General features: G+C 38.0%; 2 protein-coding genes across 5 annotated transcripts in view; one reads left to right on the forward strand and one right to left on the reverse strand.

Annotated features, from left to right (window-relative positions):
* LOC309479816 (uncharacterized protein) overlaps positions 1–27,337 on the forward strand; it is a gene marked incomplete at its 5' end in the record, with an annotated part of 97,496 nt that overhangs the window by 54,742 nt on the left and 15,417 nt on the right. Inside the window, one exon of one of the 4 annotated variants that reach the window (XR_014199440.1) lies at positions 2,733–5,082. The exons of the other annotated variants lie outside the window; for them this stretch is intronic. Of the gene's footprint in view, positions 1–2,732; positions 5,083–27,337 lie in introns of those variants that run through there. 4 annotated transcript variants of the gene reach the window in all.
* Positions 6,715–16,592, reverse strand: LOC309494841 (G2/M phase-specific E3 ubiquitin-protein ligase). Its single transcript, XM_082164303.1, has 6 exons — positions 15,430–16,592; positions 14,808–15,127; positions 14,507–14,688; positions 14,239–14,411; positions 13,311–13,525; positions 6,715–12,586 (listed from the first exon to the last, which is right to left on the reverse strand). The coding sequence occupies exons 1-6, from the start codon at positions 15,870–15,872 to the stop codon at positions 12,330–12,332; spliced, it is 1,590 nt and encodes a 529-aa protein (XP_082020429.1). The 5' UTR covers positions 15,873–16,592; the 3' UTR covers positions 6,715–12,329.

The raw sequence follows: 27,337 nt of genomic DNA on the forward strand, positions 1-27,337 counted from the left end.
TATCCGGATTAATGTAGACGTAGCCTAAGTTTATTGTGCTACTATGTGAAGACGCCGGCGCGTTTGCCGACCTCAGAGGGGTTAATGTATCAAATAATGAGACTAAGTTTGATACTTGCATGTCTCGCCCATTTGAATTAAACTGTCCTGATGCAATTTGTTGAGGCTCCAGTTGATCTTTGCTGATGTGGTCTTGATGAGAGAGTGACCAGACCAGTGGTGAGTGACCAGACCACCAAACCAGTGGTTTTCAGAGTATCTTTGGTGAATGGAAAGACAAGGCCTCAGCCTGGCACAAGCTTGGTGGGTCCTTAGAGGCTTCTAGTTCAGCATCATCTTCACGTCAGCATTTCAGAAATGGACTAAGCGAGAGCTAAGAGCTGATCAGTGACTTTAAACCGTGAAGATGGCACAACCTCTGGAGCTGTGTGAGCCAATGAGAAGATTTCCCTTTGGAGGGAAATTTTACGACCCATTGTCCCTTTGAACATGCAATTTGATTGGATTTTTAACACAAGAATCTTTAAGATGCTTATAATACTAATGCGTCACAAAGTTAGCAGAATGTAATGTAAATTAACAAAACGGGGATGAAAATTGGAGTTTATAGATACCAAAGATGCCACACATTTGATTTGGTTAATAATATTATCCAAAGTCTGAAATATGAACCCAATAGAGTTTACAAGAATACAAAAGACAACCACATAAAAGGAAAATCATGAGATCGGAAAATTAGATACATGTTTACACGTTTCTCAAATGGTTATAGAATACATAGAATTAAGTCGCAGCTTTCTGGACATTCTTTTGGATCGTAAAATCCTCTTATCCGTCTCTGTGTGTCCTGTAACAAGACACCATGTTCTGCCAGTGTGTTAGCTTCATTTGGGATGTTAGTTTTTGGGGGAAGTTTCACAGGCATGATTATTAATTAAATAAATGAATAATTTGTGTGTGTCTGATTGGTCCAGGCGCTACAGTGGTAATTTCTTTCTGGTGATTTTTATATTTTATAATTAGGACATCACATTTACCATAACAGTATTATGTCAGATGCAGAATGACCTATGTAAATATTAACAGCAGGTGTAGTAATTTATACTGTAAAACTGTGTGTAAATCCTGAGTTGAGGGGTCCTGAGCTGCAGTAGGCAACCTGTTACTTACAGTGCAGCGTTTTGCAAGACGTCCCCACTGCGTTAAGCTACGCAATACGAAGTGACCGTTCGAAAGGGAACTACTCGGTTACTATCGTAACCTCAGTTCCCTGAGAGTAGGGAACGAGTATTGCGTAGCCGGCGTTTTTCGGGGACTAATATAGGCTAAGGCCGCGCCCCCTTGGCGGGCTCTGACGTGTAATGGCGTGATGCTGGCTCATTTAAAATAGTAATTAGACGTAATTTAGAAATGTATAATTGTAAATTAGCAATGAATGAATACAATTTTTCGTCAGGGAGACTACAATGCACTGCCTGATGCGATACTGTAGTAGACGATTGCATAGTTATAATTTTGTCCCTGATATTATCAATCTTATAAGTGAAGAAGTTCATAAAGTCATTACTGCAGTGCTGCTTGGAAACTTCTGGGCTTGAGGATTTATTTTTCGTTAGTTTAGCCACTGTTTCAAATAAATACCTAGGGTTTTGTTTATTTTTTTCTAATAGGGTTGTAAAATAAGCAGATCTAGCAGCTTTTAAGGCTTCTCTGTATGCAATCAAACTCTCTTTCCAAGAAATGCGAAATACCTCTAGTTTTGTTTTCTTCCAGTTTCGTTCCATCTCTCTGGCTGCTCTCTTAAGGGCCCGAGTGTGCTCGTTGTACCACGGCGTTTACGACTATTTTCTTTAATCTTCTTTAAGCGCAACAGAGCAACTGTGTCTAAAGTGCTGGAAAAGAGAGAGTTAAAAGTTTCTGTTGCTATATCTAGTTCTGCTAAGCTATCCAGGACGCTGAGATGATGAAACTGATCAGGAAGATTATTAATAAAGCAATCTTTAGTGACAGAAGTGATAGGTCTAACATATTTGTAACACAGAGTCAGCTTTGCAACCTTGGCTAAATGAAGTTTACACGAGACTAGATAATGATCTGAGATGTCATCGCTCTGCTGCAGAATTTCAACGGCATAATTCAACGGATAATATTAGATCTAGAGTATGATTACGATGATGAGTAGGTCCTGACACGTGTTTTTTTTTTTTCGTTATCTACATGTATATTAAAATCACCAGCAATTAGTACTTCATCTGCAGCCAGTACTAACTCTGATAGAAAATCAGCAAATTCTTTGATAAAGTCTGTATGGTGCCCTGGTGGCCTGTATACAGTAGCCAGCACAAATCTCAAACGTGATTTATCCTTTACACTATATATTGCTATATTAAGCACCAACACTTAAAAAGAATTATATTTTAAACTAGACTTCTTAGTAATTCTAAGTCTTTTATTTGTTGAACATCAATTACATTTTTACCCTTGAATGGGTTTAGGAGTTTTTTGTATTTCCTAATTCGGGGAACAGACACAGTCTCTATATGATGATATCTAGGTGAAAGAGGCTCTGTGTGATGAGATTTATCTGACCTTGGTGACGTGAGACAGCTAGCAGTTTTTTTTCAGTTCATAATCAATTAGCATTCAGCTGCAACTTCTACAATCCAACATAACAATATTAAAGTTCTGAGCTTCATTTCACTAAGTTTTCTTTCTACCTCTGTGATTTTCAGGTGCTGAAGATGAACAAGATGATCAGGAGTGTCTGAGGATTGCTCTGATCGGGAAGACAGGAAATAGGAAGAGTGCAACAGGAAACAGTATTCTGGGAAGAGATGAGTTTGTCAGTGAATTAAGACTAGATTCAGTCACGACAGTTTGTGGAAAGAGAGTTGGTGAAGTTGATGGTCGACCAGTAACTGTTGTTGATACTCCAGGTCTCTTTGACACGACACTGGCAAATGATCAAGCAGTAAAATAAATATTGAAATGTATTTCCATTTTGTCACCTGGACCTCATGTGTTCATCATTGTGTTGAGTTTGGGAAGATTTACAAGAGAGGAGATGGACACAGTAGATCTGATAAAGAAGATCTTTAGTCCAAGAGCTGCTCAGTTCAGCAACAAAAGAGTGAGAGAGAACAAATGAAGATGATGGCAGATCTTCAAAGAGAGAAAACAACATGGTATGAAATGTAATTATACAGGATGCAGGAGAAATATGATGCCAGAACTAAAGCAGAGGAAATGTATAAGGAGCAGATTTGGGCTCTCAGGGATAAGCTGGAGGAAGAACATGATGGATATGAGTTACTGCAAGAACAGTGTGAAATCCTTCAAGATGAACTAGAGAAGAAATCGCTGTAATCTCCTGTGATCAGAGTCCCAAATAACTACTGCTTCACATTACTGTTCTACTGACCTACCTGCTAATTAGTTGCTGTAAAGCCTTAAATCTAGCCTTTGGTTGATTGACTTACAGTGCATATTAATCAGGGTGTCCGCGCGGTAGTAAAAAGAATCTACCAAAATTAAGGCCCTTGAAAGGTAGTAAAAGGTAACAAAAGCAATTTGACTTGGTAGTAAATTTTTCATCACCACCTCAAGTTTCCATTTTTTTGCTTAATATTTGTGTCTCCATATTTTAACTTCATCTGGCATAATTTAAAAATATATACGGTGCTAACAACAGGACCTGACGGGCTCGACATTAACGCTTGTCCGGGACAAGTGGATTGTTTGAAGGGACAAGTAAAAGAGAATTTTACTTGCCCGACCGGACAAGCCTGATTACATTTTTTTTTTAAATAACTAGGGAATCACTAAAATGAGAGAATTATTCTGATTGTATTATATTTATTGTAAGTTGCGATCGATGGTGGATAAGTGTTACTGACGGTAACAAGGTTGCGCTGTTGAGGCTCGCGCAGCCTCTCGAGGAGAAATCCAAACAAATGTAAACTCAGTTAACAACACACTGCCAGTGCCAAAATTCAAAATGTGTTTTAATATTTTTAACATATGATACAGTTTAGCAACCTCACACGACGAGTGCTGTTTTCTTGAGTACCATCACGACTGAAAATGTGACATTGCTTTTGATGCAACAGTTCAATAAACAGTTCAAATTAAGTCACTTACATTTTAGACACAATATTGATAATTTTTGTTCTGTTTTAGCAGCAAAAATAGTTCCAAACAAAGATCACAGCAGAACCGTAACGCATCTCAACCGTGTTTCATTACTGAATGATTCAGCGTTTTGAACGAGTCAAAGATTCAATGTCCCATTCATAAACATGTCTCATTCTTGAATGAATCAGTTGTTTGAACGAATCGTTTGAATGAATGCCCTTTAAAGGTGCAGATATGACAATATGCAGATTTAAATATATCAGAGCTGATTGAACACAGATGAGGATATTTCTTCAGAATAAATTATATTTACAGCACACACACACCAAAAACTTTTTTACTCGGACAAGTGAATGACAGATTTACTTGTTCAAAGGACAAGCACATGAAAAGGCTTAATGTCGAGCCCTGAGTGAGTCGGAGTTGATAGCAATGACAAAATGCCAAGGTTATTATTCACCTTATTAGGGCTAAAGGCTATGGTTAGGATAACTCAAGGGCTAGGGTTAAGATAAGGACAACTGAAACTCAACTCGACACTATAAAAAAAAAAACATAATTGACAATGACAATAGGCCTACTTAATGATAACAATTAAACATTAGTGTACCTAATATATACATACGATGGGTGTGACAGTGTCACACTTATACCTTATAGTAAGTAGTAAGTGGTGCTTTGCATACCCCTCCCACACCCCCCAAAAAAGGGCTGCTGCTTGATGTCGTGTTGGTAGTAAAAAATATTGTGGAGGTGGTAAAAAAGGTAGTAAATTCATCTCTATGATTCCTGCATATACCCTGTTAATATTCTGTTTGCTTAGGATTCTGACATTCTCTATTTGTATTTTCTCTGATAAAATTCTATTGTGTCTGTGTTTGATTTGCCTTGACTGATTTTTGTCATAATTGTCTTTAATTCTGTTTTTGTCAAAATGTTGGGGAAAAAGTGTGTGTTGAGTGTGTGTGATGACCTACGCTCATTTGCTGTGTGCCAACAACGGTTAGTTGGCTTGCCAGTTTATCCTTGTAAGGGACCTGGAACAGTGTTGACTTCTTACCTGTGGATAACTAAAAGATATTGTGAAAGCAGGCATTTACTTCATTTTCTGTTGGTAATTAAAATGTATCATATAACTTCTTATTAGCTCTGTTCACTTGATTATGGTTATCTGGGAAATGTAGGAAGAGTCTGTATTTTTATTTTGTATATATATATTTTTTTTCCTCAGGAAGCTCAGGGAAGTTTGTGTTGTTGCTTCTTTTCTGTTTATTATTTTAGGCCTTACTCTCTCCTGGAGTGTATTCCAGAAAGCAGGTTATGTGACTTACCCGGGTAAGTTTAGGAGTAAGTAAGCGGATAACCTCTGCTTTCGGTTCCAAAAACGGAGGTAACTTTCGGGTTATGTAAGTAACCATAGCAACTGACTCTCTGAGGATAACCTGCTCCGGAGCAGGTTATGTTGCAGGGTTAGTCTGTTTCAGAGAGCTTTCCGAGCATGGCGTGCCCTTTTGATGAGGATCCTGTGGACGTAGAGGCACAGATTATACAGGGTTTTTTTCGCCGTGAGAGGGTGATAAGACCACGTATCGATGTCTTTTCTTATACTAACGAATATTTGCAGGAGCGCTATCGTTTTTCTAGGGAGTCGTTAATTTATTTAACAAACCTACTAAAACCACACATCTCAAACGTGACAAACCGCGGGTCAGCACTTAGCGCCGAACAAATTCTTTGTATTGCTCTGCGTTTTTTTGCTACGGGGAGTTTTCTCTACAATGTGGGCGATGCAGAGCATGTGGGAAAGGCAACGGTGTGTAGAGCCGTTCGTACAGTATGCATGGCACTGAAACGGTTTCTACACACTTTTGTACAGTTCCCTGGCCAGGGCCGGCCCGAGGCATAAGCGAACTAAGCGGCTGCTTGGGGCCCCCTCGCCACCAGGGGGCCCCCAATCGAGTTTTTTTTTTTATTATTTTTATTTTTTTACATATTAATTAACTTAAACAAGTGACATAAATGAATGAAAGGATTAATAATTCAAGACAAGAAAATTCTGATTTCATGATCAATATACCTGCCTACAACTGCTGCTGTGTCTGCCAGTGTTTGAGTCATGCGCATAACCTCGCGTGCATAGACAATTTGTGCGCAAAGTCACGGTAATGTAATGTTAAGCCATGTCACAAAAATGTGATTTGATCAATGATTTATCCTTTAAATGTAATGATATTCAGAACAGAACAAGAATAAAAAAATAACTATAAACAAGCCAAAACGAAATAATTTAAAGCGAAAGTGAAAGTAAGCGGCGTTGGGCTCACGTATCTCTCTCATAATCAAAATGTTTCAACATTCGCGATGGATTTGGATGGTAAACTATTCTTTATTATAGGCTTTGTACTTCACTCACGTTCCAATATCGACGGAAAAAATCATCCTCTTCACACGCGCAAAAATGTGCTTGGAAACATCACAGTGGAAGATTACAAAGCTGGAATATGTTGTGTGTGTGTGTGTGTGTGTGTGTGTGTGTGTGTGTGTGTGTGTGTGTGTGTGTGAGTCGCGGGCACATAAAAATATGAGGGGCCGTACAAGCCAAAATCCATTCTTCTACTCTCGCACACATACATTCTCCTTTCACATACATACATTTCTACTCTCACACACATACATTCTCCTCTCACACACATACATTTCTGCTCTCACACACATACATTCTCCTTTCACATACATACATTTCTACTCTCTCACACACATACATTCTCCTCTCACACACATACATTTCTACTCTCTCACACACATACATTCTCCTTTCACATACATACATTCCTGCTCTCTCTCACACACACATTCTCCTCTCACATGTATACATACATTTCTACTCTCACTCACATTCTCCTTTCACATACATACATTTCTACTTTCACATACATACATTTCTGCTCTCACACACACATACATTCTCCTTTCACATATATTTCTTTTTTTGGCATCCATTGCTTCCTCTTTAAGCAGGAAGTCACACTCAGACCAGGAAATACATATGCAAGACTTGCTCAGCTCACAGCTTTACAATGATGCTATTCAAAGTAATCCTGCTTTCTTTCCAAGTACAGTTTTTACTTTTGGGAGTAAGTAGCAATGAACATGAAATCAGACAATTTTTTATTAATGTACTGGAATGTATTGACCAAATGCAAAGAGAAGCAGATTCTTTTGTGCATGATAGGCTGCATAGAGAACTCAGTGATCACATTCAAACCCTGTGTGGATTTCTGTCAGTCTCAAGATTTGTTGAGGATTCAAGAAATAGAGCAGCAGTAAATACATTGGAGTCCTTATATGGATGTCTGAATTTAGTGCAGACTGCTTATGAATCCAGACAAAGAGTCAGGTCTGAGGACAGATATGTCCTGTTGCCTCCACCTGTCATTACTGGACATCAGGGCAGACCTCGATACAGCATTTCAGGAGAGCAAATTTCTCATTTGGTATCCCTGGGAATGAATTGGCAAAGCATTTCAATGTGCTTAGGCGTAAGCTCTCGGACTCTGTACAGGCACAGACAGCAGCTGGGTGTTCAGCCACTGGTGTATGCAACACTATCAAGTGACAACCTGAACAGAGTTGTTGGTGAAATTCTTCAGTCGACAACAAACGCAGGAGAACGATATGTGCATGGGAGCTTGAGGTCACGCGGGTTACGCATTCAAAGGTGGCGTGTCAGACAGAGTCTACAAGAAGTCGATCCTATTGGACGATCGTTCAGAAGACGGCGTACAATCCGACGACGAATTTACAGTGTTGCAACTCCAAATCAATTATGGTGAGTCAATTCTTTAAAGATCAAATTAGTGTAAATGAAGTAGCACAAAGTCAAGAGTCAGTTTCTCACAATCCACTTTGACGTGATGGAAGTAGCAGCATACGTCTTAGGTGCAGTACAAAATCAGGTCTCCAGACTGCGACCAAATATTTATTTAGGTCGTGCTGGCGCGACGATAACGTTGCCGAGCAGAGAATGCAAACTAAATGAAAGCGGAACGAAAATGCTTTACTCGTTTGTGCTTCACGGACCGTTTATTAGTTCGGACCAATAATAAACAGCGCAGCCATAGAGCGCAGCGCCCCCGAACTCGCCGCCGATCTCAATCATGCGACACTGTTACTAGGAGATCCAGACTCTGGAGGTCCAGTGAAGAAATCCATTGAAGAAATCCATTGAATTCGCCTCAGAATTAATAACATAATCGCTAATAGATCCAGTGAGAAACATTCCGATTCGGCGCTGAGTTCTCTGTTATAAACCATAGATATCAGATCAAACAGCGCTGACGTGAAAACAAGAGAAAGACTTTCAGTCCACAATTCAGCAACATTCACCATGGATTTAGGCTAATGTAGGAACTCTAACCATAATTATGGTATTGTGACAGAAATAGTAAACGCTTACAAGTACTACACATCTTTTTCCAGCACTTCAAAACTATAATATCATAAATAAATGTTATTTTTAATGTGATGACCAACACATTTTTTTTTTGTTCATCCTTCAAATATTGTCCTAAAACTAAAAATTTTAAGATGTAGGAAAACTCTTATGTAAACACTTATTTAAAAAATAATTAAATTACCATTGTAAACAGTAGGATGCTTATTGGCTATTTTCACTCCCTAATATATTTTTTTCACTCGTTTTGCTTTTTAATTAACATTAAGACATTATGAATGATAATAATTATATTAATAATAATTATAATCTACAGCCTAAATTGAGCTTAGTGCTTTATTGTCAGCCCCAGTGCTACCAGATATTTTTTTTGTAGAACTCGGTGTCTGCGGTGCTGCTGCCCTCAGATGTTAGTCTGGAGTCTGTGAACTTAAAACAAAAATGCACATTGCAATATCTGTGTGTTAAGTCTATTTATTATTAAAGAATTTGTCAGTATTACAGTTATTTTGGGGGAAATTTGAATAATTGCATTGCAAGCTGATTTAAGGTGTGCCCCTAAATTTTCTGCTTGCACTCCTAAAATTTTCAGTGAGGGGCTACTACAGTGCTCCTAGTAAAAAAAGTTAGTCTGGAGCCCTGAAAATTTCTGAAACACACTGTTGAAAGGATCGTAGCACCAAAACACACCTGTAGCCAGTCAGCAGTGGTGACTTGAATTTTCTACTGAAAAATGGACAAAGCATCAAAAGCTAAATAGATCATAATACTCTCGCTTCAATTTCTCTTAGGCACATAGACGGAAACCACAAACTTGTGAGATGGAGGATGGTGTTCCATGGCTGTGTTGATGGTTTCAGTCGTACCATTATCTACCTTGCTTGTCTAGACAACAACAGAGCCTCTAGTGTTTTGTCACAATTCATTGCTGGAGTTCAGAACTTCGGAATGCCATCTAGGGTGAGGTGTGATCATGGCCTTGAAAACACTGGTGTTGCCCGTTTTATGCTTTACAGGTTAGGATTAAACAGTCATAGTGTTATTACTGGCAGGTCAGTGCATAATCAAAGAGTTGAGAGGTTATGGGCAGAGCTAAATCGAGTAGTGTCATTTCATTTTGTTAATCTTTTCAACTTTATGGAGGAACATGGTGTGTTAGATTCACTTAATGAGCTTCATTTATTTTGTCTTCACTATATTTATTTGCCACGAATTCAAAGAAGCGCTGCTGAATTTCAGAACCAGTGGAATAGCCATGGTCTATCAACTCAAGGGGGGCAAACTCCTCTTCAGTTGTGGCAAAGGGGCATAGTCAACAATGCAGGAATGCATAACCCAAGTATGAATGGTATTTATGACACAGACATTGGATTTGGTATTGATGACAACATAACACTCTCAGACTTACAGACAAATAATAATGTTGTTGTTCCATCAATTAACATTACTATCAGTGACACAACAATGCATACACTTGAGCAGACTTATGATCCATTTGAAGATGATGGAAATCATGGTATAGATTTGTTTTGCAACCTTGTGCAATTTCTAGAAGAAAGGCATTCCTAAAATCCACATACATGTAAAGCATTACTATTTTTAATGTTTTTGAAAGAAGTTTCATCTGCTCATCAAGCCTGCATTTATTTGATCAAAAAAAATATATAATAATAATAATAAAAAAAAAATTAATATTGTGATATATTATTACAATTTAAAATAATTGTTTTTCAATTTATTATACTTTAAATTATCATTTATTTCTGTGATGCAAAGCTGAATTTTCAGGATCATGACTCCAGTCTATCACATGATCCTTTAGAAATCATTCTAATATGATGATTCATTATCAAAGTTGGAAACAGTTCTGCTGCTTATTATTAATACATAACCTGTGATACTTTTTTAGGATACTTTGATGAATAAAAAGTAAAAAAAAAAAAAAAAAAAAAAGAAGCAAATGTTTTAAAAATAGAAATCTTTTGTAACAACAATATACACTACTGGTCAGTAATTTGGGGTCAGTATTTTTTTTTTTGCTTCTTTTTTTGAAATAAATCAATACTTTAATTCAGCAAGGATGTGTTAAATTGATAAAAAGTGATAGTAAAGAAGATTTATATTATTAGAAAATATTTTTTTTATTTTGAATAAATGCAGTTCTTTTTAACCTTTTATTCATCAAATATATTAGGCAGCAGAACCAACACTCATAATAAATCAGAATATTATAATGATTTCTAAAGGATCATGTGATAGACTGGAGTAATGATCCTGAAAATTCAGCTTTGCATCACAGAAATAAATGATAATTTAAAGTATAATAAATTGAAAACCAATTATTTTAAATTGTAATATATCACAATATTATTTTTTTTCTGTATTTTTGATCAAATAAATGCAGGCTTGATGAGCAGAAGAAACTTCTTTAAAAAACATTAAAAATAGTAATGTGTCCAAACTTTTGGCCTGTACTGTATAAAAAAGGGAACCAATTCCTCCCCCCTCAACTGATATGCGATTCGACAAATAGACTAACAGCACATCCAACCGAAAAGGTCAACACAAAATATTGATTTACTGTAGATGTGTAATCCAAAGAAAAATGAAGAACACATTACCATGGTTTGTGATAGCTTTAATACAGTTCAATTATTGTTATAGCTTTATGTTGATAGTTTTAGTTTTCTTCCATTTCATGGATTTTTTTACTGTGTATGGGATAAGACCTTTATCAGTGTGGTTCTGAGCTGAAAGCTCTGTGTTTTCATTTTACGTGTCTTTAAATGTTCTTCTTTAAAAAAACATGTAAAACTATGAAACCATTTTATTAAAGTGTTTGGATACTGAGAAATCAAATTGACTGAAATATTATTTATTTTAACATTTGATGCCCTTTATTGAATAGGATGATTAACAACATCAACATTAATACATCAGTTGAATCAGCAGGACTCAGCAGACCTGAAAAGGTCATTTTTCATTTTCTCCATGAAAAGGAGATTAATTAAATACAAGTGAATCTCCAAAAAGAGGAGATTAATGAAATACAAAGTAAAAACATCAGTTAACTTACTGAAAACAAGCTTCCATAAATTCTATTTATCATCAAGATTACTGAGAACATAATGGCTACAAATACAGTGCCAAATTCATTTAAGTCTGCAATAGGTTGTGTTTTTTTTTGCCTTCACTTAAATTTCTAAAAATCTGAACTGTAGTTAGTAACGTTACCACTTTACTGTGTTAAAAATACAATGAAAGTGGATTTTGCAACAAATTGTACGATCCACTCCAAAACACGAGTCAAGAACTGTATTGAAATTATTTAACTGCTGACTCTTTTCTTATTTATCTGTGTGAACTTGATCTTCAAGGGATACTCCACTTTAAAATGAAAATTCTGTCATCATATACTCACCCTCATGTTGTTTCAAACCTGTATGAATTTCTTTCTTCTGCTGAACAGAAAGGAAGATATTTATAAGAATGTCAGTAACCAGACAGTTTCTGGTCCCATTGACTTCCATAGTCGGAAAAAATATATACTATGAAAGTCAATGAGACCAGAAACTGTCTGGTTACTGACATTCTTATAAATATCTTCCTTCCTGTTCAGCAGAAGAAAGAAATTCATACAGGTATGAAACAACATGAGGGTGAGTATATGATGACATAATTTTCATTTTAAAGTGGAGTATCCATTTAAAAAATAAAACTGAGATGGAGGCCTATCCATAAGTTATTTTATGCCAAAACCATGGGTATTGCCCAATGCAAAGTCCATGTTTTCCTGAAAGTCTCTGTAGGTGGTGTGCAGTGGCAACTTTAAACAATTGATGCAGGTATTTGCAATGGGCAGTTTAGAGTTAATTTCTGCATCATGCTCTAGGTGAAGAAATTCAATTGAAGGTTGTGGAGAGAAGCCTATTGGTGGAACAGTACTGGCTCCAGTGGCAAAGGCAAGAATTGTTTCCAGCTTCTGTATTCCTTCTTGATCTAGAGAAAAGCAACACATCAGAAATCAGATTTTGAAAAACTGCATGCATCACTAATATTTAAGGGTTAGTTCACCTAAAAACGAAAATTCTGTCAGTAATTACTCACCCTCATGTTCTTCCAACCCTGTAAGACTTTCGTTCTTCATCGGAACACAAAGTAAGATATTTTTTATTAAATCTGAGAGCTGGATCACTCCTCCATAGGCTTCTGTTATTGAAACTTGCCGCCTCGGAAAGTTAGTAAAGACAATGTTTAAAATAGTCCAAGTGACTATAGTGGCTCAACTATAAGTTTATCAAGCGACGAGAATACCTTTTGTGCGCAAAAAACAACAAAAATAACGACTTTTATTCAACTATTCATTTTTGTCTGTGTGAGCCTCTGAGTTCACGTAGTGTAACAGCGCAGTGCTTCTGGTTTGTACGTCAGCACGTACGATCACTATTGGCCGACACTGGTCTTGTGTGTGTTGCGTGTGATGTACAACACAGACGCGCTGCGCTGTTACACTTTGATTTCATCAAAAATATCTTAATTTGTGTTCCGAAGAAGAACGAAAGTCTTATGGGGTTGGAACAACATGAGGGTGAGTAATTACTGACAGAATTTTCATTTTAGGGTGAACTATCCCTTTAACTGATATACAAATGACACGATGCAGTGCATTATCAATTTCGAATGAGAAAACATTTCATTTTATACAAATGCTTAAAACTTTTACCTTCTGCATCTGTAAGGTAGTCTCTCCAGAAAGGAACGACAATTTCTTCAGTACGCCTTCTATTGCTGCCAACTGGAGATAGGCGAATGTTAAAGAGGCTATCAACCAGATCAGCTGTGAGGGTTGTAGGAGACCAGCATAGAAGGGGGCGAAAACTCTCCGGGTGAGCTTGTATTTTGTCCAGCACACCAAGTGTTTTAAGTCCATCACGAAATCTTGGAAAAAAATCACAGTAAAGACAGTATAAGTCGTCATAATCAGTAATTATGTCCCCAATTAAATAAAACCTTATCTATCTGATCTGCTCCAATCCCGCTGGCAAAGTTAATCGATCAGCTTCGGTCATCTGCATTTTCCGGTTCAGATTCGGGGTCGAATTGATAAGGTGGTACCAACATTATCACCTGTCATTATTGCTTTGGGAGCTGATGTTCCAAATATGGTCACGGGCGTGACATTTTCCGTCACACGCTTAAGGTATTTGGGTCAATCACAATGCACTGGATCGCTGGCCAATCAGAGCACACCGTGCTTTTCAGAATGATGAGCTTTGTAAAAATCAACGCATTTCAGAAAGGCGGGGCATAGAGGAGCAACAATAATGTACAGTATGTGTAAAATAATTACTTTTTTTAACCTAAAACCACGTAAACATTGCATCAAACTAAATACACAAAATAATGTTCTCTTTAGAACCGTCATGACCCCTATAATTACAACTATAGGAATTGAAAGCCTATTAAATTATGTACATTTACTGTTCTTCAGGTTAGTTACAACAGTAAAGTATGCATGTCAAATTCATAATTATAAAAGTGCTATCAAGTCTAGCACACTAAACGCTTACATAAATGGTCCACAGAAAACCATGAACACAGTCTGCATGGATTTCAGTTCCTTGTTGGAAAAGCAAAAAAACTGAGGATACCTCTCGAAAGGACCACGCACTCTGTGTATCACTTGGAACATCAGGATGTCATCTACAAGCTGATTCTTGTCTTCCAACCTTCGCAGTGGCCTCAAGCAGCCAGTAGTGGCCAAATACTCCTCGAGTGGCTCAGTTGATTCTAGCAGTTCTTCAAATGATTTACACTCATCGATCTACCAGTAGTTGTAATAAACAAACATTTTAAATTTCTAGTGTAGAAACAGACACATAAACCACAACATATTGTAAAACTGAGAAAACAAATTACCCTTTTAATTTTTTCGTGCAGGTCACTATCCGCAATATCTTCCAAAACTGGCTTAGCCAATTCTGGGCCATCAACAAGGGAAGAGAAGAGGGTTGGGGACAGAAAGCATGCCGGAGGACCGCCGTGTACAAGGCTAACTGCTATGGCCCTGCCTGCAATGAAGTACCGGTCCTCTCTCATGGCTAGAGAAAATAAAAATATTATGAATGTGAGACAGTGCATGCATACAAAGACTTGACATATACCCGTGATTTTTAATGTAATAAATAATCAATACTGTGAGATTACGATCAATGCATACCAGTACTGTCAAAGGCCAAGTTCATTTTATCTTCTTCTCCCTCAAACATTGGAGATTGTAGCAAAGCCTCCATTAGAATTCTTAGAAATTCTCTTCTTGGTCCACCTAAGTCCACAGCCTCCTCAGGTACACCCATATCATCAGAAAACCTGACAGAAATCGTGTGACATGGATCGTATGTCCCTCGTTTAAAACCTCTAATGGCTCCATCCAGGACTGATGATCGATTAATGTTAAATTTGCATTTCTTCTGATGGTTTATTTTTTTTGCAAGATCTTGCAAAATATCTTTTGGTGGCACTGGACATCCTGTGATCTTTCTAAAACAAACAAGATAAATGTAAGTTACTATGCTTTTAAGAGAATGGTATGCGTTTTGTTCAAGATCATTGACGATTTTGAACTTTGAACAATCTGCACAACATCTGTTGACTTTAAGGGGCAATAAACACATCATATGCATGTAAATTAGCAGGTGACACACCCCTTCACTACATTCAATACAGACCTGTAAACCAATAAAACCTAAATACAACTATAAAACATAAATAAAAGCAAAATCACAACAACAAAACTGCATCTTTGATATTGGCTACCATAAAATGTTTGAATTTGGACTAACCTTTCACTCTGTAGGCTTGCGAGTATGGCCTGATTCAATTCCTCATCATCAGAAGACATGTCAGACAGTGCAGACATTACTGTAAGATAGTTATCATAGTTCCCTGATTGATGGTGTGTTGAGGTAGAGGGTAATGCGGAACTGCTGCTCTGGATAGGTGAGAAATTTTGGCCAGTAAGATCCATAAGAGGTGGATTAACTGAAACACCTCCTCTAAATGATGAGGTAGAAGGCTGAATGGAGGTGGAAGGGTAGATTTCCAGTGAGCACACTGGCAGACAAGCAGACAAACTGCTTGCCGAATTGCTGCTGTGGTTTGGGGAGCTGATTCTTTGATTGGTCAAGGCAGGAGTTTGAGAGAATAATGCTCCAGACCCAAGTGACGAATCAAAAGATTGAACTTCAGGAGTACAGTTTGGTGGTGAGTCAGAGGTGGGAGCCATCAGACTGTTGTAACTTTGTCTATTTTGTGTCAAAGATGAGGAGCGCAGCTGCCTTGGTGTACCACTGTTTTCCTCACAGTTGCTGTCTTCACTGGTAAAGCCTGTATTATCATCCTTGGAAATACATAAAAAAACCTTTTTCAGATACAAAAATGTTCAACAGTAAACTGAACAGTACCTGCAACCACTAGGATTTCTGATTATATTTCTAACAATTACTTCTGCTGTCCCCTTCTATTATAAGACCTCAGTTAGTTCAATTCCTTTATTTTGAAGCAAGCATACTAACGCTGCACTAGTTTATATGAGCAAATCCAAAAACATAGTTCCTTAATATGTTCATAACTACAAAGCAGAAATTAAATATTATCTCAGAGATGACTGAAAACATTTAATCTGCTCCAATTAAGGGTTAATAGGGCCCATGCAAGCCCTGAAAGGGCGAAGGCCCTATTGTTCTCTTAAAGGTGCAATGTGTGATATTTCTGAGGATCTATTGACAGAAATGCAATATAAGATCAATAACTATGTTTTCAGTGGTGTACAAAGACCTCACTTAATGAACCGTTATGTTTTTATTACCTTAGAATGAGTCATTTATATCTACATAACCGCGGGCACCCCCTTCTATGAAGGTCGACATATCGTGACGTCATGTTTCTACTGTAGCCGACAGCGAACAAACAGCGCTACAGAGCGCGTTTCGTTAACTTGAATGAGAAGCAGCAGAAAAAGACACAGCAGAATACTCAGGTTGTCCCTGACTCTACAAACGTGGAGAAAAACATGCTGTCTGAACGACGCCTCGGACATCGTAACGTTAGCTATTTCACCATACCTAGCTGCTTTGATGCTCTTATCTTATACTAACTAGCATGGAAACAAGCTATGGTAAAGTCAGTGAATAAAAGACTAACACAATGATGAACAAGTAAAAATAACAATCGCAATAACATGTGGTTTTACTGAATAATTAAGTAAATATAGTTTAATATAAAATATAATATAAAGAAACATCATTGCTTGACTTGCTACTCTCTGCTGACTCAGACGGCGACATCTTCCGATCCTACGTCTGCCACCGTAGCTTCTCCTTCGAGTTTTCAATTTGAGGGATACGCAGTGAGTAACTAACTGTTTGCAATTCGCAAACCTCACCACTAGATGCCGCTAAAAATCACATACTGCACCTTTAAGGATTATTATTATTATGTTCAGGGTTTTGGGGGATTTTGGGGCCCTTAACCTGCTCAAAAACTCTTGAAAGTTTGAAAGCCGGGCCAAAGCTGGTACACAGGCGTGACAGGCGGGCTCTACGGCGCCCCCTATAACGGGATCAGAAATCTTTGACACATACAATAACATTTCTTTATGCAACTCTATAAACACAGATCTCATTGAGCCAAACAAATTCCGCACAATGCATTACATTAGCTACGGCCAACAAGAAGTTGGCTATTTAGGTTTGTTTGGAAAACGTAAGCTCTAAAATTCGATAGCCTATACTTCTAGGGAATTAATCTGATCGCCACCAAACTTGGTCAACATGAAGTCATGACATTGAGGATGCTAAATTGAAGAAGGCTTTTTGATATCTCGAACGGTTTGGCTGTGGCGTTCAAACGAATTAATGGCGCGAAAAGGGAAACAGGAAGTGTGTTATAACTTCTGCATACATTAACTGACTTTGATGAAACTTCAGTTGTATGTTCATCGTAGCAGGCTGATTGCATGGATGTAAGACAAAGTTATAGCTCCACCAACTGGCAGCTGCTGCAGTAAATGTGGCGAATTCATACCAGGTTTAAATTCATTTTGCCCGTCGTGCAGAGTTGCCCTAAAGCCACCAGAGTGTCAGTGGCACCGGCACTGGGCTTGTGCCCATCATCACCACTTGCAGCTATATTTGTTATTACAATGCTCTGTAGGTCAATTCAAATGTGATGTAACTTACCAAAATTGGCTTTGATGGTCTAATGTACAGGGCTTTTGATTTATATATTTTATGTATGAGACTCGCATCCAGCTCCTGTCCAGCGCGCAGTTTGGGTGAAATCAATTTGTGGCCACATGCCATCAGAAACTCTATGCTGAAAAACATAAAAATTTCATGCAACTTTCACAGCTGGAATTGACATTACCTTTAAATTATTTATTATAATAAAATTATATCACAGGTTGGACTTCGTAAAACAAAGTACATGTGGTTACCTCACATCAGCAGAGAGCTTTTCTCCAAAGGCATCCCTTATTTGTTCAGCAACAGTCCTCTGGTCCCAGGATTTCTGGAATTCAAATCCATTCAATATATGTCCTTGTTCATGCAACTGTTGCTTTGTGCGATGCTTGACAACGACTGCTTGATGGTGTTGGAAGTAGTATGACATCTTTGTTGAAAGTATCGTGAAAATGTGTTTTGGCCCTAGAAAACAAAGCAGATATTATTTGATATTTTTCATCCACAATTGAAATTTGTACTCATCAAACATGACAAAATTTAGGATGATATATTTTTACATTCATACCACAGTTATTAAAAAAAAGTTGGTGATCATTAATTTTATTCATTCCCTTAAACACTACCCTAAAACTGGTGACAGGGAGTACATCAAATCACTCCATAGCCCATACATTTAAATTTAAATTAACAAGCTGATGGAAGACACATAATTAGAAAACGAATGTTGTCCTACAAAGAACTACAATAACACCTTTTAATTAAAATAAAATTAAAATCAATTACACTGCTGAATAATAACGTTACAACTAATTTCTATTTCTCCCCACATTTTATTTGACAACTGTATTATTGGTTTATGTACTACAAACACTTGTGCATTATTTCATAATGGATTTTATACAATGTAAAAATATATATTTCAGAATAAGACATAAAGGAGGACTATCATTTCTTTATAAAACAGTTAGCCTAGTTCCAGTCCTTTATTCTGATATACGATAAAACACGGCCGCTTCACCCAATGTGCAACATCCCTAGCAACCGCTCTTAGCAACGTAAACATATATTCTCATTGATATTGTTCATTAAACTAATAGAGTAACGTTAGAGTATTGTGATTGTGAGAGATAGAGTAAACGAGTGTACTGCATTTACAGTAGTGGTCGACCGATATATCGCCATGGTCATGATATATTCTATTTCTTGACTTGATTTGACTCGTACATTATGGCTTATATAAAGGCAGTCAATTGACAGTTCGCAAAGACCCGCCCCACTTAGTTACTGTCGCTATGTCCGACAAGCTACGCCGCTCTCACGCCACACCATGTTCTCACGCAGTAAAAAATACATTGCGGAGCAGAGAGGAGACTGACAACACGCTGACAGACAGGACAGACTAGGTTACTTTGAATATTAAACATATTAAACAAAGTCTCACCTTTCAAATTTGGTCATTTTTTAAAAGAAATTTAAACAATAAATACCGATCATCTCTTCCTTCTAGTTAATGTATAGCCTCAAATAAACATGAACAAACATAAGAAGGAATGTTGTTTTAACCACGGAAAGACGTCAGTACACTCCGTTTTTCAAGTTCAAATCCTCCCATGTTAATCTACTAACTCTCCTGACTGCTTTGTCGGACAAAATGGCGGATGGCGAAGTATGATTGGTCAGATCACCTGTCAATCAAGCTCCCTGCGAAAAGAAATGCATTACTCATACTTTTTCAATGAGATAATACCCCGAAAGGGCTTGAAAAACACAAATAAATCATACATCGTCGCAATCCTCAGTTTATTATCTTCACGTTGCATTTATCAAAACCAGACCCGTTAAAAAAAAAAACGCCAATAGTCTTGTGTAATTTTCTGTCATTCGAATCATTTTAGCGGCCTTTAGCTGCTAACGTTACCGTTTTTATTACGGACATGGTTTTGAGAACACTATCTAACACTAAAGTGTTTACTGCGATGCCAAAGTGTATTGCAAGATTAGCAAACGTACATTTCACGAGTTTGTGTGCATAACGTTAAATTACCGTGTAACTTAATCCTTCGCGTTCTAAATAATTTGGCTTGCGGCCTTGTGTTTAACTTCAGGTATTAAGTTATAACCGGTTATAACGTTAAATGTGCGTTGTTCTTACCTTTTCCTTGACCTTGAGCTCCAGTTGCCAAAGTGCTTCTGAGTCTGATATCGCAAAGATTGCCGCAATCCTCCAGTTTGGCCTTGAGTTGCAGCTTGGCCTGCCGAAGCATCGACTCGCGAGCTGCCAGGCCTGAAAAGTGCCCTCATCTCACTTTCTACCGTGCTGTATGTAGTATTACGTGCGGATGAGCCTGTCCTTGGTCGCTCAAGGGACGAGGCCAACGATGTTACCGTTTCAGGAGATGATAAAATATTTCTTAGAACTCCAATAGCTTGCTGAAGTGCACCTGCCTCATCTACCACAGCCATGCTGATCAGGACCTATCCCCGATCGCGCAAACCTGCCTTCCGTTTCCATTATACGCCTTCCGTTTCCACTATACTCTCTCTCTCACATACATACATTATTCTCTTACGTACACATATTTTTTTCAGACATATATACATTTTCTTCTTACATACATTTATTTACAATATTAAATGCCTAATTTGAATACATTTGCATAAGAATAAAATGTATGTATGTGAAAGGGGAATGTATGTGTGTGAGAGGAGAATGTATGTGTGTGAGAGAGTAGAAATGTATGTATGTGAAAGGAGAATGTATGTGTGTGAGAGAGTAGAAATGTATGTATGTGAAAGGAGAATGTATGTGTGTGAGAGTAGAAATGTATGTATGTGAAAGGAGAATGTATGTGTGTGAGAGGAGAATGTATGTGTGTGAGAGAGTAGAAATGTATGTATGTGAAAGGAGAATGTATGTGTGTGAGAGTAGAAATGTATGTATGTGAAAGGAGAATGTATGTGTGTGAGAGTAGAAATGTATGTATGTGAAAGGAGAATGTATGTGTGTGAGAGTAGAAATGTATGTATGTGAAAGGAGAATGTATGTGTGCGAGAGTAGAAATGTATGTATGTGAAAGGAGAATGTATGTGTGTGAGAGTAGAAATGTATGTATGTGAAAGGAGAATGTATGTGTGCGAGAGTAGAAATGTATGTATGTGAAAGGAGAATGTATGTGTGCGAGAGTAGAAGAATGGATTTTGGCTTGTACGGCCCCTCATATAAAAACATACTCCGTCATGTTCATACAAGACATCATTCAAACTGCAAAGTGTTGCAAAACGTTGGAGGATATTTTGCAAATAATTTTTTTAATATGTTTTGTGACAGTTTGTTTTCAGAAGTTTCCAAGAGTTAGTAAAAGAGTAAAGAAAAAGTTAAAACTTTTTTAGGTATCTATTTTTTATTAAGTATTTATTTTGTATTAATACATAACCTCATTGTATTAATTTATAATGTAACATTATAGCGTGACATTGTGTCAATAATCGTCAAGCACAGGTGACTCTGCGTGGTGGGAGGGGGCCCCCAAATCAAATTCTGCTTAGGGCCCCCAAAAGGCTCGGGCCGGCACTGTCCCTGGCCATAAACCTGTGCGCTTTATTAAAGAAGAATTCCACAGGGTGGCAGGTTTGCTCTCAGAAATTCTGTCATCTACTTCAATTAAATGACATTTCTTAATAGGTTTATTTTGACTGCACACACACACACACACACACACACACACACACACACGTAAAGGCTACACAGACTTCTTAAACTTGTAATTAATCTTAATTTCAGGGTTCCCAAACGTGATTGGGTGCATTGATGGCACCCACATTCCTATTAAAGCTCCATCTATCAATGAGGGAGACTATGTTAATAGGAAGTCTGTGCATAGCATCAATATGCAGGTAATAGCTATATTTTGGCTCCTTAATATTGGTGTTACAAATAATAAACTTATTGTTCTCCACAGGTAATATGTGATGCAACTAATGCAACAATCACTAATGTTGAGGCAAAATGGCCTGGGTCTGTACATGATGCCAGAATATTTAGAATATTCATGATGCCAACAGGGTACGTTTTGTTAGACAAAAGCTTGTAGTCTTTATTACATTTACAAAACACCTCAAACATTACAGGACACTTCTATGGTTACTTGCTGGGGGACAGAGGATACCCTTGCCTCCCCTATATGATGACACCCTACCTTGATCCTGAGCCCGGACCACAGACACGCTTCAACCTGTCTCACAGCAGAACACGGGCCAAGGTGGAGATGACAATAGGCCTTCTGAAGGCGAGGTTTCAGTGTCTGCGTGGGCTCAGGGTCACTCCAAATAGGGCATGTGACATCACAGTTGCTTGTGTGGTACTTCACAACATTGCCACAATAAGAGGAGAGAGGCATCCCCCCCCCTGTCCTGATGAAGATGACCTAGAACAACACCCATTGAATCTAGCAGACCACAGAGATGGCAGAATGCTTAGAGACATGATTTGTCAAAATCACTTTATTTAATGTGTATCCTGAAATATCCTGAAATAAAAGAGACATGACAGATTTGTATTTATTGCTTTATACACACACACAAAAAAAAATACAAAAAAATAACAGATTCATGTTCACATATGATTCTCACCTTAAGGCGATGCTCCAGTAGTTCTATTTCAAGTTTGGCCTTTTTAATGGCCAGCCTTTTCTCCTCTAGCTGAAGCTGTATAAGGTCCATGTCAGTTTTTTTAATTTGCCTTAATAGATGGACCTTATACAGCTCCTTTGCAGACAACTAGGAAGGCAAAGTAAATAAGATGGTTAAAGAAGAAAATCTGCCACATAGTAACATTATGTAAATAAGGACAACCTGGGACAAGTTCTTACACTGCTAAGATTATGTGTAGAGGTAGATGGACCCTCATCTGCATGTACATCCCCAGCTAGATTCTGTCACAGGACAAATGACACATGTTTCACTCCATCTAAAAAGCTATGCATTGTCCAGTATATGCATCATACCTCTGTGGGTCTCCCAGCACTTCAGTCACAGCAGATGTGGTCTCTTCATCATCACCCTGAGTGGAAATATGCAAGGTTACTTTGTCTGGCAGACAAAGTGAAAGATCTAAAAGCAACTGGTTCTTAAAATGCATCACTAACAATTGTGACAGACTGTGTGGTTTCAGGAGGATCCAATAATACAATGCGTCCATCAGCAACTGCAAGAAAAAAAAGATACTCAATGTGTAAATTACTAAAGTATGACAGACACTGAATAAAGGCATTAGGAACATGCAAGAATAAAAAAATTAAAAAAAGATTACTGTATACAGCATATGCTGTAAAATAGAATATGTATGCATAATGTGTTGTACCCTTAAAAAGGGCAAAAGTAACGGGAGAAGGTTTAAGAAACACACATGACGCAGCTCTCGCCTTCACTCGTCTGTATTGAATGAGCTTTTGAACAATGTATACATGATTCCGGACCACAGTCACAACCTTTTTAATGCTTTCTAATGTATCTTTTTAACTAAATTACCATATGAAATGTGAATTGTTTTAAACAAAGTTATCAAAATACATTTTAATACTCCTTTTAAAATGAGTTCTCAAGTAACACTAAAATTAATTGTACTTTTAACAGTATTCAGCAGTATTCAGTATCTCAGTATCACATGAAATCACCCTTATAGTGATAAATACACAATAAACTTTACAGCAGAAATATGTGTACGTAGTAGTAACTAGCTTAAACACAAATGACACAGTAAACACTCGTATGTGTCGAGACTCGGTCACGACGGAGCCACGAGGGCTCCAGCTGCTAGCATAAAGTTACACATCTTTGCAGTTAGCTAGCCTGGGTTTCCCCATGCTGCCTTGAGCGCAGCGCGATTTTATTCACGCTGCTAGTCAGCATGGATTCCATGGACCAGATTTTCACCTCAGCTAGGGAACCGACACACCGAAGCAGTTTGTTTATATCTATGGATCCAACATGACAGACGTAGAAATATATGCATATTTTTAGGAACACATCTACAAAAATATGCCTGTATTTCAAGTTGATAAAATAATTTAAAATCCACATCAGTTTATTTGTGCCGACGCGCCACGCCCTCCCAGGATCTATAACGTTACCTAGGTTACTTTCACTTTTAAAAATTCCTCATAACCGCGTGCGCGATCTGCTTGCAGTCGTCGAGATGGATGCTGAGGAGTTGAAGAAAAGAATAGCTAGTGGAGATTGTAAAGTTGTCGACAATACGTCATCAAAAATCAAGTCCAGTGTGTGGGAGAAATTTGGAGTTATCTGAAGAAAATATTGTGAAAGGCTTTGCTGCATACATTTTCGTGTTGGATAGCCGCAAATGTGGAACTTCATCCTTGAGGAAGCACGCAGAAACTGTGGTAACAAAGCAGTTCTATCGAACAGTATTTTTCATTTTTAACACTGTTCAGTATGTGTGGTGTGCAGGGCGTGTTTGAACCCAAAATGGTCAGATGTAGGCTAGACGAAATTGCGTGGCATATAGTGTTGTAGCCGCGACTGTTCGATTGGTAAAATGTTATAAGGCTACTCAGTTTTGTGGTAACGTTAGCCATGTTCTTCATGTATCGGCCTTTTGACAGCTTCGGCTGAAGTTGTCCTTGTGTTAATTGTCGTGTAATAACTTCTGTATGACCTGGCAATAAACATTTTTGTAAGTGTGTCTATAATGTGATAGTCTAAACTGATTTTATTTCGGGTGTCGGTTCTATTTTAAGTGGGTCGGGTGCAGATTTTAATTAGTGCTGCTGTCGGAAAACGGGTCGGATGCTGTTTTAAGCACTGCGGGTACGGGCGGGTGCGGATTTACAAAATCGGACCCGTGCAGGACTCTCTGGTGTACACATAAATCTCTGACCCATCGTCGTCTTCTTCGTTGAATATCTGTCGCTCTACATACGTCATCTGGTATAATTGAAACGATTGGCTATGAGCTACGTACAGGCGCATTTGATAGACATTTGTAGCGCCCAATAAACGGCTCTGGGCATTCGTAAACCACGCCTCAAATACGAGAAAATGAACATATGGTTCCCAGACCATGTCTCAAAGAGAAAGTGGTCTGACGTTAGCCAGGCTAGCAGTTAGCACGAAACTCTTTAAACGATGCAAAAACGTCTATTTTACTCATATAAAACCATAATACCATAACGAAATGTATTATAAACGTGTGTTAATATCTACATTGCTTTGTGAGTGGTAACTACCTTAAAAAGGGAAAAAGTAATGGGAGAAGGTTTAAGAAACACACATGACGCACTCGTCTGCATAGATATTATATAGAGACTAGATGCCCTATTGGCCGCTGGGCACTGAGAAATGCGGCCGCCATCTTAAACCGGTCGTATTCCTAGTTTGGTTGCGTGGCAGCAGTGAAGATGCTAGAGCACTGTGGAGTATTTTCCTGTTCTAATCGGCGGACCATTGCAAACAGGGCCCGGGGGATTACTTTTAACATTACCGTACTATTGGTTGTATTTTGTGAATAGAATATTACCAGATAATTGAGAAGGAGCAAGGATCTTTGATATTACTGTACTGAAAGCGTAGCCAGCTAACGTTAGCTAGGCAATGTTTACTGCACCAGCCGGTGTTCACCTGACATGGAGAGGTGGGGTAAAGTAATAATTACAAGAGCTTCTCGGTTATTTTAGTCCCGTCCGAATGTGCATCATGTGCATTATGGACAATGTCAGTAAAGATTACAGCGACTTTTACCTTCTGTAAAAAGGTCCAGGAAAATTACCTCAGGTAACGTTTATATTAATAGACGAGACGTGCGAATAGACCCTCTGTAAATCAAGTAATTTCGTGTTTAAAAGTAGTTTCCTGTGGTTTTTCCAGTATTGAGACGCTTGAAAAGGCATTCAGTTGCGTTCTGGACACTAGGAGAAGTCTCCCCCAAGTGTTTTCTCCCTCCCTCAACGCAAGTGTTTTCCACATACCATTCAGATCACAAAGAAGTTCGAAAGCACTTGTAAGAGGCACGAAACTTACTTTTAGCGCAATCCAATCTGAAGTTAATTCATACATTAATTGTTCGACCGGACATAACTGTTTTATATAGGTTATTTGTGTTTGCGCACGTGATATCAGGAAGCAATGTAAATGTAAAACACACACGTTTCTTCAACTTATTAAAATATCTTACTTTACTGCAACTATCTGTTTCTGCTTCTTTATCATATTTATAGTGTGTGATTTATAAAATACCTTATATCCTACATCACATATTTTGATTTTGGACGTCTGGTCACTTTATATCTTAAATCAGAATATTATATTAATGTTAAGCCTACTATGAATATTAAAATACGCCGAACCATGTGTCCTGTATCATAGCTACATGAATGACCTTTGCAGCAAAAAAACCCGCATGAAAATCAGTTCGGTATTCAGTGAGGTATGATTAATTAAATGCGCTGACAGCTCATTGCACCTGCCATACAGATTACACTGAGTGGAGCGGGTGACCGGTCTAAGATGGCGGCCCCACGGCTCGCCCGCGCCAGTAGGCAGTAGCGGTCGATAGGGCGTCTATCTATATTATGTCTATGCTCGTCTGTATTGAATGAGGAAGAGAAGCGCGCGCATGCGATCCCCCTACAGAAGCCCCGAGGCATTACCAACACATCGACGAATAATCAACCCATAGAAGGATCAGCATTATCTGCATTTCACTTCTCAGTATTACTCGTCTAGTTTTTAACAGTGACAACCTTAAAACGTATTCTAATATAACCATTAATATAACAGACTTTAGTAAACCTATTGTAAATTAAATGAGTTAGGAACACTTGTCACAAATGCACAAGTGAAACAATGACTGCATTTGGGAAGCATTTAGCCTTCTTCCTAATGACAAGAGTTATGATCGTTTTGTCCAAACGTATGACTAAATAATCATAAGTACTAATAATATAGTATACCTACATTGTACCAAGTCACTTGAGTTGTTGTGGGAGGTAGCAAAGTCTGACGAAGTGCCCTCTGGAATACCATCGACCACAGGGCGAGCTTTATTAAGTGAAAGAGCCAACTCCTCAGATGGGGTGAGAGGAGGTGGAGGTGGAGGTGGACCCCCGCCAGTTACATGGGCCTCAGCCTTCTTTCTATTAGCTATATAGGAAGAATACTGTAAAAGTAACTTAAGACATTGATCTTACAACAGTTAAAATAAAATATTACCTTTTTGGAGAATGTTTTTGTGTTTCATTTTGACTTGGGAAAGAGTTCTTTTGGCTCCAGAAGGATTACACCTTATAAAACAAGAGGCCTAAATATTTCTTGTCAATATACATTGCACTGTATTCTTAAGAAACTGATGTAGAGAAAAGTAAATGCTTGTCGAGTCATGCCACATGCTCAAAAAGACAATTGTTCAACTTTGCAAATCAACAAAAGAAAGGCAAGAATATTTAAAATGTTATAAATTTAAAAAAACGTACGCATTTATTTTTTGCCAAGC

The sequence above is a fragment of the Leuciscus leuciscus genome, assembly GCF_965113295.1.
Source record: "Leuciscus leuciscus genome assembly, chromosome: 1".
Lineage (NCBI taxonomy): Eukaryota > Metazoa > Chordata > Actinopteri > Cypriniformes > Leuciscidae > Leuciscus > Leuciscus leuciscus.

Excerpts from the sequence above, each read along its gene's own strand:
- LOC309494841 (XM_082164303.1), bottom strand. The coding sequence starts at position 15,872 with ATGGCTCCCACCTCTGACTCACCACCAAACTGTACTCCTGAAGTTCAA. Across the intron at positions 14,412-14,506 it reads TGCACGAAAAAATTAAAAGG|ATCGATGAGTGTAAATCATT; the intron begins GTAATTTGTTTT and ends AACTACTGGTAG. Across the intron at positions 12,587-13,310 it reads CTACCTTACAGATGCAGAAG|ATCAAGAAGGAATACAGAAG; the intron begins GTAAAAGTTTTA and ends GCTTTTCTCTAG.